At 40.7% G+C, this 13,067-nt stretch overlaps 1 protein-coding gene across 3 annotated transcripts in view; it reads right to left on the bottom strand.

Moving 5' to 3' along the window:
* The window catches only part of mpripb (myosin phosphatase Rho interacting protein b), a 40,388-nt gene that overhangs the window by 13,742 nt on the left and 13,579 nt on the right, over positions 1–13,067 (bottom strand). For all 3 annotated transcript variants that reach the window (XM_088324300.1, XM_088324299.1, XM_088324301.1), the window contains exons 4-15: positions 12,490–12,641; positions 12,345–12,429; positions 12,095–12,269; positions 9,575–10,025; positions 5,890–6,016; positions 5,391–5,477; positions 2,748–2,804; positions 2,491–2,559; positions 2,112–2,201; positions 1,889–1,998; positions 903–1,446; positions 612–749 (exon numbers count right to left, since the gene is read on the bottom strand). In XM_088324300.1, coding sequence (XP_088180426.1) covers positions 612–749; positions 903–1,446; positions 1,889–1,998; positions 2,112–2,201; positions 2,491–2,559; positions 2,748–2,804; positions 5,391–5,477; positions 5,890–6,016; positions 9,575–10,025; positions 12,095–12,269; positions 12,345–12,429; positions 12,490–12,641 — 2,085 coding nt within the window. The remainder of the gene's footprint in view (positions 1–611; positions 750–902; positions 1,447–1,888; positions 1,999–2,111; positions 2,202–2,490; positions 2,560–2,747; positions 2,805–5,390; positions 5,478–5,889; positions 6,017–9,574; positions 10,026–12,094; positions 12,270–12,344; positions 12,430–12,489; positions 12,642–13,067) is intronic.

The raw sequence follows: 13,067 nt of genomic DNA, 5'->3' as shown, positions 1-13,067 counted from the left end.
TACTTTTTGATAAATATTTGGATTGCCCTTACAAGTGTTACAACTGCCTGGCTTGTTGTTGTTGTATACTGAAGACATTTCAAGATTATTTTGGTCAAAGTTGCAGTTGTCAACTTTTGTTTCAAGTTCTTATTTTGATCTGGAACCCAAATGACCTCAGTATACAACGGAAACTATAGAATTCATCTTACCGTTCCACAACGAACGAAGGACACTCTCTCACACACACGCAGATACACACACACATGTCAAAATAGACACATATGTACCTGTATACAGAAACACATTCTGTAGTATTAAATTGCAAAGGCAGGTTTTTTGTTTTGTTTTTGTTTTACTTCGTCACATCTTACTTTTAACATTTAGGAAATGAGTTTACTTGTATGGAACAGAGAAGAGATTAACAAGTAGAAAGCGATGTCATTAGATTTCAATGTTTTTTAACATTTTAACATGCAATAAACTCAGGCAAGGCGCACATTAGGGGCCCTTTTCTTACATGTATTATTTCTTTCATATCACACATGCAAAGAATGTTACGCATAAGAAGATAAACAGCTGTAGGAAATCTATTCGGAAAGAATCTAATTGCGGTGCTGAAATCCACTCACCGGTGATATATAACCTGTTCGCATGTCCTGCTCTCTGTCGAGAGCCGTTTGCAGCCGCAGTTCAAGATCCTGCTTGTGCTTGTTGGAGTCTAGCAGCTGCTGGTGACAACCTTCCAATTGTGCTTTGAGTTCCTCTATCTGAAAAGGCAAAAAGGAAAATCTTTAAGGAAATGCAAACACATTAGTGACAGGGCAATTTCTAAACTATGCACTTGCTGAATTGGTTAATATTTGGCTAAATAAAGCAGTTAAATATGGTAAAATTAGGATGACTAAGGCTAAACCTCTTACCCCTTGCTTATAGCTCTCAAGCAGCAGTTGTAGCTCTTCAGTCTGTCTGGCGTTTGCCGTCAGAGGCAGCGGCACTCGTCGCTCCTCCCGTATGGGTGTCTTCTCCACCTGTTGCCAATGTTGCTCAATTACCTCCTCCACTTTCTGATGCCTGTCTGGAACTTGAGTGCCCGAAGAATTGCCGGCTGCGTCCCCGCATTGAAAGTCCGTTGGTGAGCGCTCCAAGGCCGAGACGGTTGCTGCCTCGTACTTCCTCCGCCTTTCCTCCCTTCGCCGATTGCGCTCCATGTCTGCAGAGTCTGCCTGCAGGTTTTCGGCCTCCTGTGCCCGTTTTTGAGCCAGCGCTTGAGCGATAGGTCTGAATTCAGCCCAGTCGAAAGTCTTGGATCGACCTTCTCGCCGGCGCTCGCGTACTCGGCTCTTGAAAGTGCTGGGGGCATATTCACGTTCCACGGAGGACGTTTCTGATGAGGGAGAGTCCTGAGTCACGTCGGGCCTCACCAGCCCCTCCAGCGGGGAAAAAGAACTGTGGTCGTCCGTTGAACTGAGGAAAAAGATTAAGACTGTTAGTTCTGCAACTGCTAGAAGTCATTTCTCCATTGCTTATCAGAACATTCATCATCAATTATTTTCCTATGCAAAGGAAAGATGTATATATCTTTCTATATGCACACAGGACTCTGAAAATGTGTATTGCTTATGTATAGAATAATGTATATTCTTATTTTATTTCTGTTTTGTTTGGCAAACTTTGTTGCTAATGTCATTGCACTATTTTTCTGATACCGTCACAACTTATGACAGTGTACAAGCACTACCTTGTAAATATTCCTCTACTCTGATATTCTGTAATATTCTTTTTCATCATTTTTTTCTTTTAAGCCTTTATGATTATTCGAATGCCATGTATAATCTCATTGTAAACAATGCACACTATGGTGCTATCAGTTACAATAAAGGCATTACATTCAATACATTTTACTCACCTGGCTACATCAGGAGCAGTAGATGGTCTAACATTCTTCATAACGGCCTGAATCCAATTTCTCCTTATACCCGCTGTCATAGCTGACAGGGTGTATACTCCTTCCTGAGTCTGAATATTTAAAAACACAACACAATGACAAAAACAAAGGTTTTACAACCTTACTCAACTGGCAGCATATAATAATAGAATGCACTCTCTTCATCGACTCCACAAAAGCTTACTTGTATTTGGAAGCCATAATTTCGTTGAGCCTGGCATTCTGTCACATTGTAGCAAGTTGTCAGGTCAATCTCCCCGTCCAGGTCGGAAGCCTTAAAAATCAATAGCAAAAAATTTGATGGGTAGCATTGGGAAAACGGTACGAGAGCATTCTCCATCCGGGCACCGGTGTTGTGGAATGCTCTTCCCCCTGAGATCCGATCTGCAACCTCGGTGGAAATGTTTAAATCTAGGCTTAAAACTCACTTCTACTCTATAGCATACGAGTAACCCAATCTTATATGTAATAACTTGTGAAGCCCTTAGAGACTAATTGTGATTAAGGGCTATACAAATAAAAATGACTTGACTTGACTTGAAAACAAATAATATAAACCTCACCTCTTCTGCAATTGAATCCTTGTAGTAGCGTAGGCTGTGATCTGTCAGAACGAACCAGGATTTCTTCCACTGCAGTAGAAAAAGAGGTCATTCTACCATCATTACAAAATATTTGAGTCATTTTTAAAAATTTGTTTTGATATGGGTAAAAACTTTAAGATGTTGCAACACCAACTGCTTCAAAGCATATCGATGCTGAAAACGTTCATTCAAATTTGCATTATGTTTATCTACAGAAAATCAAACAAATCAGCTACCTGTCCTTCGTCATCCAACTTCACCATCCATCCTTTCTTAAAGTTCAGTAAATCCGGCTGGAATTGAAAAGATCATGTTTTAATAAAATTGCAGTCAATATATTTCACACAATTTTATTTTGCAGTTGCAAGTAGGGGGACATTGTTAAATCCAATAAAAAACATGTTTTAAATGTGCACTTAACACACTAATACTATATGAACATGAACAGAAAAAAAACACAAAACAAAAGCCAGTAAGGCGCATGCTCAGACAAATCACATTTGAGTTGGGGGAGAAGTTGACATGACCGCTGGTATAGACAATTTCAACTCATCGTATGATTAGACTCTCTCAAAGCAGATCTTGGTCAAGTCCAACTTCCACCTCATTTTTTTCCCTCTATGTGAGAATCCAGCTGCAGGTGCAGAATCAAATACGTGATGTCGGTTCGAGTGTACAACGTGGTGGACGACGAAAACGTGATCACACGAGCAGACGCCGTGAACACGGCAAAACACGCACACGACCACGCACAATACTACAAAAGACGACAAGCTGATAAAAGGGGCAAAACTGGCTCTTGGGTTTGTACGTGTAGACTTCAATGGTTGGAAGGAGGAGGACAGGTTCTGTTTTGATATCTTATTTAACCTCCTGGGTAATTTCCATATATGCTTTTAACATTTTGCTTTTAAACGCCTCGATGTTTGTGTGTTTTATAATGTCTGCGGTGTTTTGGCAAATGTTTTCAAAAATCATTGACTTAGAATGATTTATTTAAACATTAATTCGCTTGAAAACGTATGACTATAGTTTTTGCAATAGTAAAATGCAATTTGGAGTGGTGTGTCTGAGTGCAGTTATTATTCTTATTTTCATTGCAGACGTTTTACCTAAATGTATATATTATTTTTGTTTCAAGATATTTTGACTGTTTTTTTCCAAGTAAAATAACAACATTAATAAGATAAGCCAAATTATTTTATTTACAAGCTGACGCTGTACACCGAAAAACAACAGCGATTAGATGGTGAAGTTGCTATATCTGAGTCAGACCATGATGATTCTTCTACTGCTGGTAATTGTGGAAACCAGTATTATCAGTTTCATGTGGATAGGGATGGCCGCAGCCAGGCTGTACTTGCCCAAAACACCCCACAGGAAGTGGTGCCCCTACAATCCTGGCGGTTAAAGGATCCATGAGCCTGTTTTGTTTATTTCAAGTAACTCTTTTGTCATCCAGGTAAAAAATCGTTTGGATAAGATGCCCATTTTAAAGACATTTTTCTTATTTTAGAATCAAAAAAAGTATCTTAAACTAGGAAAAAAAAAACTTAAAATGAGCAAAACTTTCTGCCATTGGGGTAAGACAAAAAAAAAAGAACAATATGAACCCGACTAACTTCCTTAACACAATGGAGGAGCCACTGTAGTATGTTAAATGCCCCTTATCATACTTGTCCGTACCAGGCAACACTGCTTTCTGCAGAGTATCAGAAATTGATACCTCGCTAACCCAACACCCACACACAGGTAGAGCAGCCGACAGCAAACGCAAGCACGCACATTCAGGCTGAGGGCATGGAAAAGGCATGGCAGGCAAAATCTGCAACAGAATGTGCATGTAACCTGAAGAGGAGAGGGAGAAGTTGAGGTGGCGGCCTGCCAACACCCTCCTACCGTACCATCGCATCAGAGCAACACTTATCTTGGAGGACAAAAGCAAACAACTAAAGAAATAGAAATGATACAACCATCACGTACGTCATCTCATAGAAAAAAAAGGCTAACATTTTCCAATGGAGTTGCTTATGGGTCGTTTTTGGAGTTCTTCCACCTTCCATAATCGCATCATTTCGTTTGTTACCTAAACTATTTGGTCTCAAGACAAAAAACGCTGAAGTCTTTTCTAAACGGCTCAAAGCCAGCAAGTGAAGGCTTAGCAGAACAGGAGCAGCTTTGTCTCAAAAGCACAGCACTTGCTTTTCGTTTCAATTCATTGGCACATTTGACAAGTACAATGAGTTTCCATTAAAGATTTCTTTTTGGTAATCAAAGCACTTTCGCTCCGTAATTCCCAGATATTTGACGTCAAACCATTCGCTTTTAAGCACTGTGTGCAGTTTTTACTTGATTTACTGCTAAGGGTACTATAAACTACCCCTTTCTTGTGCATAGATTTGGTGATACATTAATCAACATAATTCAAAATCATTATCAAGGAATTTACTGGTCAACCAAGGCCATACAATAAGTCACTGTTGAACCCCAAATGGTAAATGGTCTGCATTTATATAACCCCAAAACATCTTAGTTGTCTTGAAGACCTCCCAAGGTTGGAAATAAGTCGAAAATTAATCAACAACTTGTTAAATGAATAATGCATGGTTTAATGGAAGGAAAAATACTAAACATGGACAATAATACGCCAGCAATGTGGAAACACACCCATTTGGCACGTCAATGCGAAAAGCTGATGACAATGAGGTGGCAATGTACACATCAGCAAAGCAATATTTTGCGCTAGAGTGTGAGGCAATATTCTTAGAGCAACGTGTATTTAATACCATGAGTGCCACTTTCTTAAAAAAATTTAATCTTTGTCAACTTAATCTCGGGAAGGCCACTTAACAAAAACAAGAAGAAGAAATATGACTCACTGTCATGACTGAATCGGTGGTTCGCCGGTCCAGCGACTTAGCTCGCCTAAGAGGTGGCAGGGAAGACGGGAAATCCAGACCTTGACCCTAAAAGACAATGCGAAGAAGAGTGATTAACCTTTTCCTTTTTGTGTGTCCTTAAATAAATTATTCATTGCTATAAATAACACAGATGCACTGTTGGGGGTGGCATCCGGCTTAAAACATCTGGCACAACAAGAGAGACCAATTCAACAGTATCAAAACCAGTATTGGAGCACAAGAGGGAGGAGGGGGATCATGGTGGGAAAAGGAAGCCCCATCACCAGGGGAATCCCGCTAGAGAATGGAAACTGGAAATGAATACAACACACCCGGGTGATCTTTGAACCAGGGAAGAAAGGACACAGAAGATGACAGGAAGGCAAATGAAAAACAAGGGACAATTAAATGGGATCAGATTGGAATCACTGAACACGATGTATAACCCCTGCTGTATGTATGGTGATTTTCTTCATACCTCTCTGTGGAAACGTCTGTGCTCACTGCGGCCTTGTCTAGCACCGCTCTGGCCTGATTCCTCCACCTCCATTTTCTCCGCGTTCTCCAGCTCTAGAGCTTCCAACTTCTCGATCACACCACTGCGACTGTCAATCAACATTCTAATGTCATGTTGTGGGTACTTTGATAAAAGAAAACATCTTCAGATCTTCTCACTAGCTTGTTAAAGATAACTTTTGAGAAGGACAATGATTGCATCAGTTTGCACAATACTATTGTAACTTTCATGGTAGAAAAATATTAAGTCATAGAGATAAGCAGTACATTGTTTTGTTTTTTCTACTAGTAGAGAAAATAAATGAAAAGTGAGCATGTTAAAGAATGTAGTCCCTTAAAAGATGAGCCGAGGAAGTGGTAATTTACTGGATTGTTATTCCGCTCACCATTTTCGGATATTAATGTCTGTATTAGAAGGCTAGAAGGAAATGAGGACTGAGAAATTGGGACGACGTTACTAAACATGGACAGGGCTGAAACTGAGCAGGAAGCTGACTGCTTTGTTTGAAAAGCTACAATCCCGTAATGTGTACGCACTGTATGTGGGTGTGAGAAGTTTAAGCTCCCCACTAACAGCATGGGGGCCACTAGGAAGATTACTAAATGGAAAGTACACAGTATCAAAGTACACTCTTTGCTTACAGCAGAGGAAATTAAGTAATGAATATACTAGATACTTGAATACAGTCGTTTTTATTTCTTTTGGAGACAATAATGGCACTTGGAAGACTTGAAATTCTACTTCATGCAGCTCTGTATTGTGGCTTTAGTAAAATAAACCCCTACATTTGTTAGTAAAGCCCTCTAGCGAAAAACAGGCGATGTCTGCAAACAGAATTGCATTAAACTGTTCATGCAAGCAACCAATATTCCTTTCAAGTGTAACTAAACAAACTTGCCACAGTTGACACAAGTAAACATCTTGAATACACTACCGTGCACAATAATTACAATCCTGCAACTGCGGCACCAAAGAACCAGCGTTTGTAGAATATCCATTGGACCACAATGATTTGATTGTGTTTTGGGCCAGTATTAAGCTTTCCTAATGCACATGCAAAGAAAGCATTGTCTGACTGGCGCGAGTGCCTCGATTATAAATCCATCAAAATTGTCAAAATATTTGACCCAAGAAAAAAAGAGCCCCCAAAAATTAAGACTTAGAATAGATGCATTGTGGCAAGTGCTTAGAGGAGGGATGTCAAACTCAGTTTGGCTCTGGGGCCGGATCAAGACTCTCAATTCTGAGTTAAAGAATTAAAACCTTTAGGCTTACCGTACTTTCTCAGTTTATCCTTTAACAGCCTACCTTTAGTATCCTACCTTACATACATTGTTATAACAGTAGATGAGAAGGGATCTTTTCTAAGCATTACACATTAATTCACATACGATGGGTGAAAAATGATTTTTATGTTTGGCATTGAGTGCATCAACTGGTTTATTTTAACAGTGCAATGTTGTACCTGAACCGACTCACCACGCGATACAAACAAAAGTGGGAGCTATGAAAAAATATGTTTGCCTTATTTGTCGTACTCATTTGAAATGAATAAATAAGAAATAGGGCAATAACATTAAACTACATCAGATCAAACTACTAGGCTGGGCCTGCCAGCTACATGTTCTCTCAGTTGTGACGTAAGAGTCCCCTTTGCCTGTCTCTTTCCTGACCCAGATAGCAACCATGGCCCACATTTGTCCGTGGCCTGTCCCTCCTTGGTCTCATTACAGTTCGGCCGCCCTTGGAACCTAAACCCAGTCGCCGGGTACGCAACCTAGAGGAAGCAACGTAGGCTTAAAGGTCATTTTGTGGGAAATTTATTTGATAAAAGAAAACACCAAAAACATGTGTCATCTTGAAATGCAATTTAAAATCAACATAAAATAAAGAACAGGTTGAATAAGTGGACGGTATACCGACGTTACATGATTGACATGCTTGGTATCAATTTTCAATAATGACGTAACATATTGAATTATTCGACTATCACAAAGAACATGTATATCAAACTATCAGTTTCATTCCAAATCCCTAAATCCAATAGAATTTTCATCCTTGTCACTTGGAAACAACTCCACAACTTCGCTTCCTCTTTCCACGTCGCTTATATCAGACTCATTGTCACCTCCGCTTTTCGCCAACTCCAAATTTTCGTTCTGCCCGATTACGATTTTGGGGCGCATATTACACTATTTACTGCTTTTAATCAGCAGAATATTATTTTCATTTTGGTGCCATTTTTGTTCAGCTCTTCTTTTAATAAATTACCGCCAATATTAAAACGATCAACACAGGCCTAGAGTGCCATCTTGCGGTTTAGTGTGAAAATAACATGTGATATGATGTACTAATGTGGTAATAATTTGCTACATAAGGTTTAGTGTGAAAAAAAACAAGTGAAATTATATCAAAATGTGTTAATTATTTAACAAATAGGTTGCACCGAGTATAGGTAAATTTGCAACTTATAGTTCGGAAATATGGTACTAAAAACAGGGATGTGATTTGACCAAAGTGAAATTATCTGAAAATTAGCGGGGGGGGGGGGGGGGGGGGTGTGGTGTGATTGCTAGCTGGGGGGGGGGGGGGGGAACCAGGTAGGACCAGGGCAGTGCCCTGGTGGGGGGAAAAGTGGGGCGAAGCCCCCCCCCGGAGCTCATGGGTTTTTTTAAGTACTTTCAATGCACTCAGATGACAAAGAAATAGACAAGACAACAGCATAAATTTTCAATGTATATTGAACTATCCCATATAAAATTACAGTTTAAGTCAACTCAAAATCAGTCACATTAAAAAACATTTCCCCAACGCCACTATCTTAATTGTAAAGAAGATGGTTCCAGTGGCAAGGGAGACCCTAGACGACCGGCATCTTTCTACAACTGCAGGCGGCTAACGGGATCCAGGTCTGTAGGAAACCGCCTCAAAGCGTGCCGCCACCAGCTTTTGGGATCACTCTTAGTCTGGACTCTACCCTTCGACCTGTTCGGCTTGGGTAACCCTACCAGGAGTACGAGACTCCCGCCGACATAGTTCTTTCACGTGTTTTTTGCTCTTTGCGTGACTTTCAAGAGCTTTGAAACCTCTCCCACCATAGTCGATGGTATCATGACACCAAATGCAAAGTGCTTTCCCGGCACGATCGATCTTCCGAATAAAGTCATTGAACAAATTCGTCACAGTCTTCTTTCCAACATTCGTAGATAATTCCTTCTCCAACCAGTCCCATCGAAACTTGTTTTTTACAATCTTATCAATTTCTTTAGCTCGCGGAGCATCTTTGCGTTCGATCACGGACATCTTTCTTTAAACACCCGGCAAAAACGTGTGAGAAATGAACAATGGCACACTCCTATAACAAGCGCGTTTATTGGTCAACACGAGACTTCAACCAATCGCAAGTACGTTTCATTTCAGTTACGGAAACACTCAAATGGCATGCTGTCGAGACGAAATCGTTTTTTTTTACCAATTAAAACACCGGAAATTTTAAAATTTTATTTTTGGAGATAAAAAAAGCGGAATTCCGCGAATTAGCGGAAAAATCACATCCCTGTAAAAATTCCTGGTGGGACGGATTAAATCATCCAATGGACCTGTGTGTTTGACATGCCTGTTTTACAACAAATAAGGGGAAACTGACCTCCTCTCGGGGCTGAGCACAGCCTCCCTCTCGCGCTTGTCGGGACTCCTGTAACGGCCCCTTTTCTCTGCCTTCCTGGCCTCGGCTTCCAACCTCCGCGAGCGTGGCGTGTCGTGGTGGCCGTACTGGGCATTGGGCCTCTGGGTGGCGGCAGGGTGACTCTCAGTGCTGGTGACGGTGCTGCCGCTGGCGTCCGAGTCCAGAGAGCTGACTGAGCCGCTGATGCGCGAGCCGTTGGACAGCAGCGAGCTGCCGGACGGGAAAGGGTCACTCGGGGCCGGGGAGAGGCAGCGGGGGACGCCGCCAAGGCTCGAGCAGGAGCCCGTTGGGGAAAGGGGGTCACCGGCTGGAGGCTGCGGCACCCAAGCAGGCTGGGCCGAGACCCTCTGGTCAACTTCGTCGCCGTTTACCGAACTTGCGTCGGACCCCGGTCTGACGTCTGTACATTCATCTACAAATTAGTCAAAAAAAAGCAATTAACATTTTTTAACCAGTAAAACTTTCCATTTCTTTTTCTCAAAATTACTGTATTATCTGGGCTATAAGGCGATCCTAAAAATCCCAAATTGGCCAGAAACTTGAAAGTGCACCTTATAACCCAGGGCAGAATACAAAGGATAAGATTGGAAAGGCATACAGTAATTATTGGTATGCGTTACCATGGAAAGTTTAACGGTAACACAGTATTTGGCCAATGATTGTGCAATGATTGATTGACTTGATAAAAATAGTTTGCTTAAATAGACAGACATTGATTGCAATAGGAATCAAACCAGAGTAGGAGCAGAAAAATGCAGAACCATGATCATTCGACCGCCAGTGGTACAAATGACAAGCCACCAGACTTAATCCCATTATCTCATTATCGTGACTGACAGTTCCAGGAACCCTGATTTGCATAGTGCATTCTAAACAAGCAGTCTCTCAACTTCTTCACCAATGAATGTTAGAGAATGGAATGACAAAGTCTTACAACGAAATACCATACAAGCTCTTGTATGTAAGCATACATAATCAACCGAAAGGTTATTGATGCAAAAGGTAAAAATGGAAAAACTGTTTAACCTATCAGAATGCACTATGTAAATTGGTGTTGTGGCAAAGTGAGTAAAGATAATGTGAGGATGATATAAACTCTAATGCCTTTTCATATGTCATCTGTAACACTGACTGTCGAGTGCTGATGGGTTGGCACTCTCATCTCCACTACTCTGGTTCTTATCCCAGAGCATTGCCTTAATATGTTCCCAAACACACCAAAGCTCTTACTGTAGTCTCAAATTAATGTGCCTTATGTATAGTCATCTGCATCTTATGCATGGTAAATATATGATAAAAGACCAAATACATTTTATGATTTTTTTGTTTTGTTTCTGACCCTGTGCCATCTGCCAGGACAGGGCATGGCGTCTTTAAAACTACAAGCTGTTAATAACCTTTCTTTTGCAGTTCACCTCCATATTTACAAAACAGAATGCTCCGTATGCAATAAGCCCTCTTCAGGTACATTAGGATAGGATATGGCTGAGAAAACTGACTTCCAACCAGGTGTTTTTTTTTTTCTATAAACTGAGTGAAATGCTTTCCTTTTTGTAAAAAAAAAAACAAGATTGTCATTTTAGTGTATTCTACAGGCTGCTGAAAAATAGTGGGCAGGCTGCAAATGGTCCTCGGTTCATGGCTGCGACGCCCCTAATTCAAATTTTCCAATATATGGTATGTATATGAAAAAAAAAAACAGTGAGAGAAAAATCATATGCTCATTTTTCTTCTTTATCCATGTAGAAAATACTTCTTACAAATAGAAAATGTGTCAACCATCCATCTGGTAGATACAATCATTTATCTTATTTTAAACACATTCACCCCCATTGAAGTCCACGGCCGTCAGTGGCAGTGAATGAACCAATGCTCAGGACATTATCAAAAGTCATTGCGTGCGATTGAATTAAGGACAATTTAACATGTTTCATCCGAGAAATCTGAAAACATTTTTATACAGGAAAAAATATATTTAAAATTTCAAACTTTTCTGAAATTGTCTTTTGCTGCATCCCTTAGTCTTTCTCATAAGAAAAAGTCTCAGCTCTGGATTTTGTTTTCTTTTGCCTCTTATCCATTTTGTTCCTCAAAGAGTAATTGCTTACTAAATCTGAATATATAAAACACATCGATGCTTTCACACACACACAAAAAAAATTCTCAAAAAGTATTTTTTGTCGATCAATAGTTTCCTCCTACTGAAAAAAAAAAACATTTTGGAGATTAGTTTTCCACATGATAAGCATGTTCTTCTGATTGGAAATGTCTCATGGGAATCAATACTGTAATGTTCTTGTTGAGCAATCTAGAACTACCCAAGCATCTAGTATTTTTCAATTACAACAGGATGTACAATTAAAATTAAATATACACTGTGCATTTTAATCCCCAACAAGTGCATATGCAAAAAAATAAAAACAAGACCTCACAAAAATGCTGGGTGGAGGACAAAATTCACTTTTGGATGGATATTCTTACCTGTGGTATGTGACGACGGCGAACCCAAGGGCAGCTCAGAAGCGGCCCATACCGTGGCCCCTTCTGCCTCTCTTTGGTTGAGCTCTTCCTGCCAGATGATGGAACTGGAGTCGGGAACTTTGTCCGCTTCCGGGATCCCTGAGCCGGTCACAGGCACTTTGGCAGGCCCCGGTTCCTGTGCAGAAGGAAGTGTCATTAATTGCATTCATTCTATTCCAGAAAGTGCTCCACGGAGGATCCGGGGGACCACCTGGGAGGTTGTCGGCTCCACCTTCCGTTTCTTCTTCTGGTTCTGTTTGTTGGTGCGGGGATACACGACCAGTTGTTCTGTCCACCTGCATGGATGATGTTGTTTGATTCTGAAGCTCATTGCTCCACCACTAAAAACAACATACCCGTTAATGATCTCTTTATTCTCTCCTCTGATGAAGTATTCCTGTTCTGGAGTGATGATGCACAAGGAGTTCTTCTGGCCGGTCTTGGGTTCGGCGTCGATGACATCTATGCACAGGTTCATGTTGACTGTGCCTTGAGGCAGTGTACTCGGCTGAAAAAAAAAAAAAGTAAATGGAAGGGCACTTAGGACATCTATCTGACCACCAACATGAACAAATATGGAAATAGTTGTGATGGGGGACTGGCCCAATAAATATTGACAATATAAAAATACGGATCTCAAAACAAAGCACACATCATTGTTAAAGAATCTTTGAGAGCAAGCATCTTTCATATGTGCGCTCGTTTTACTTTGGCAGATGTCAGAGTTAATCACAGATGTGGCGCTTATCATTAGATTACCATGGCAACCACACAGCTCATTTAGAGAAGGAAAAAACAGACGGCATGCCAAAATAAAGCTGCTTTGAGAGTGTGATCATCTGTCCACATCAGTCTGTTTTCTTTTTCTAACACGAAAGACTCGAATAAATGCGAACAAACATGCGGTAATCCGGCCTGTGTTGTATGAAAGCCG

This window comes from Urocampus carinirostris, chromosome 19 (genome assembly GCF_059441175.1).
Source record: "Urocampus carinirostris isolate Australia breed hairy pipefish chromosome 19, RoL_Ucar_1.0, whole genome shotgun sequence".
In the NCBI taxonomy this organism is placed as follows: domain Eukaryota; kingdom Metazoa; phylum Chordata; class Actinopteri; order Syngnathiformes; family Syngnathidae; genus Urocampus; species Urocampus carinirostris.
This window is presented reverse-complemented; position numbering and strand designations above follow the sequence as displayed.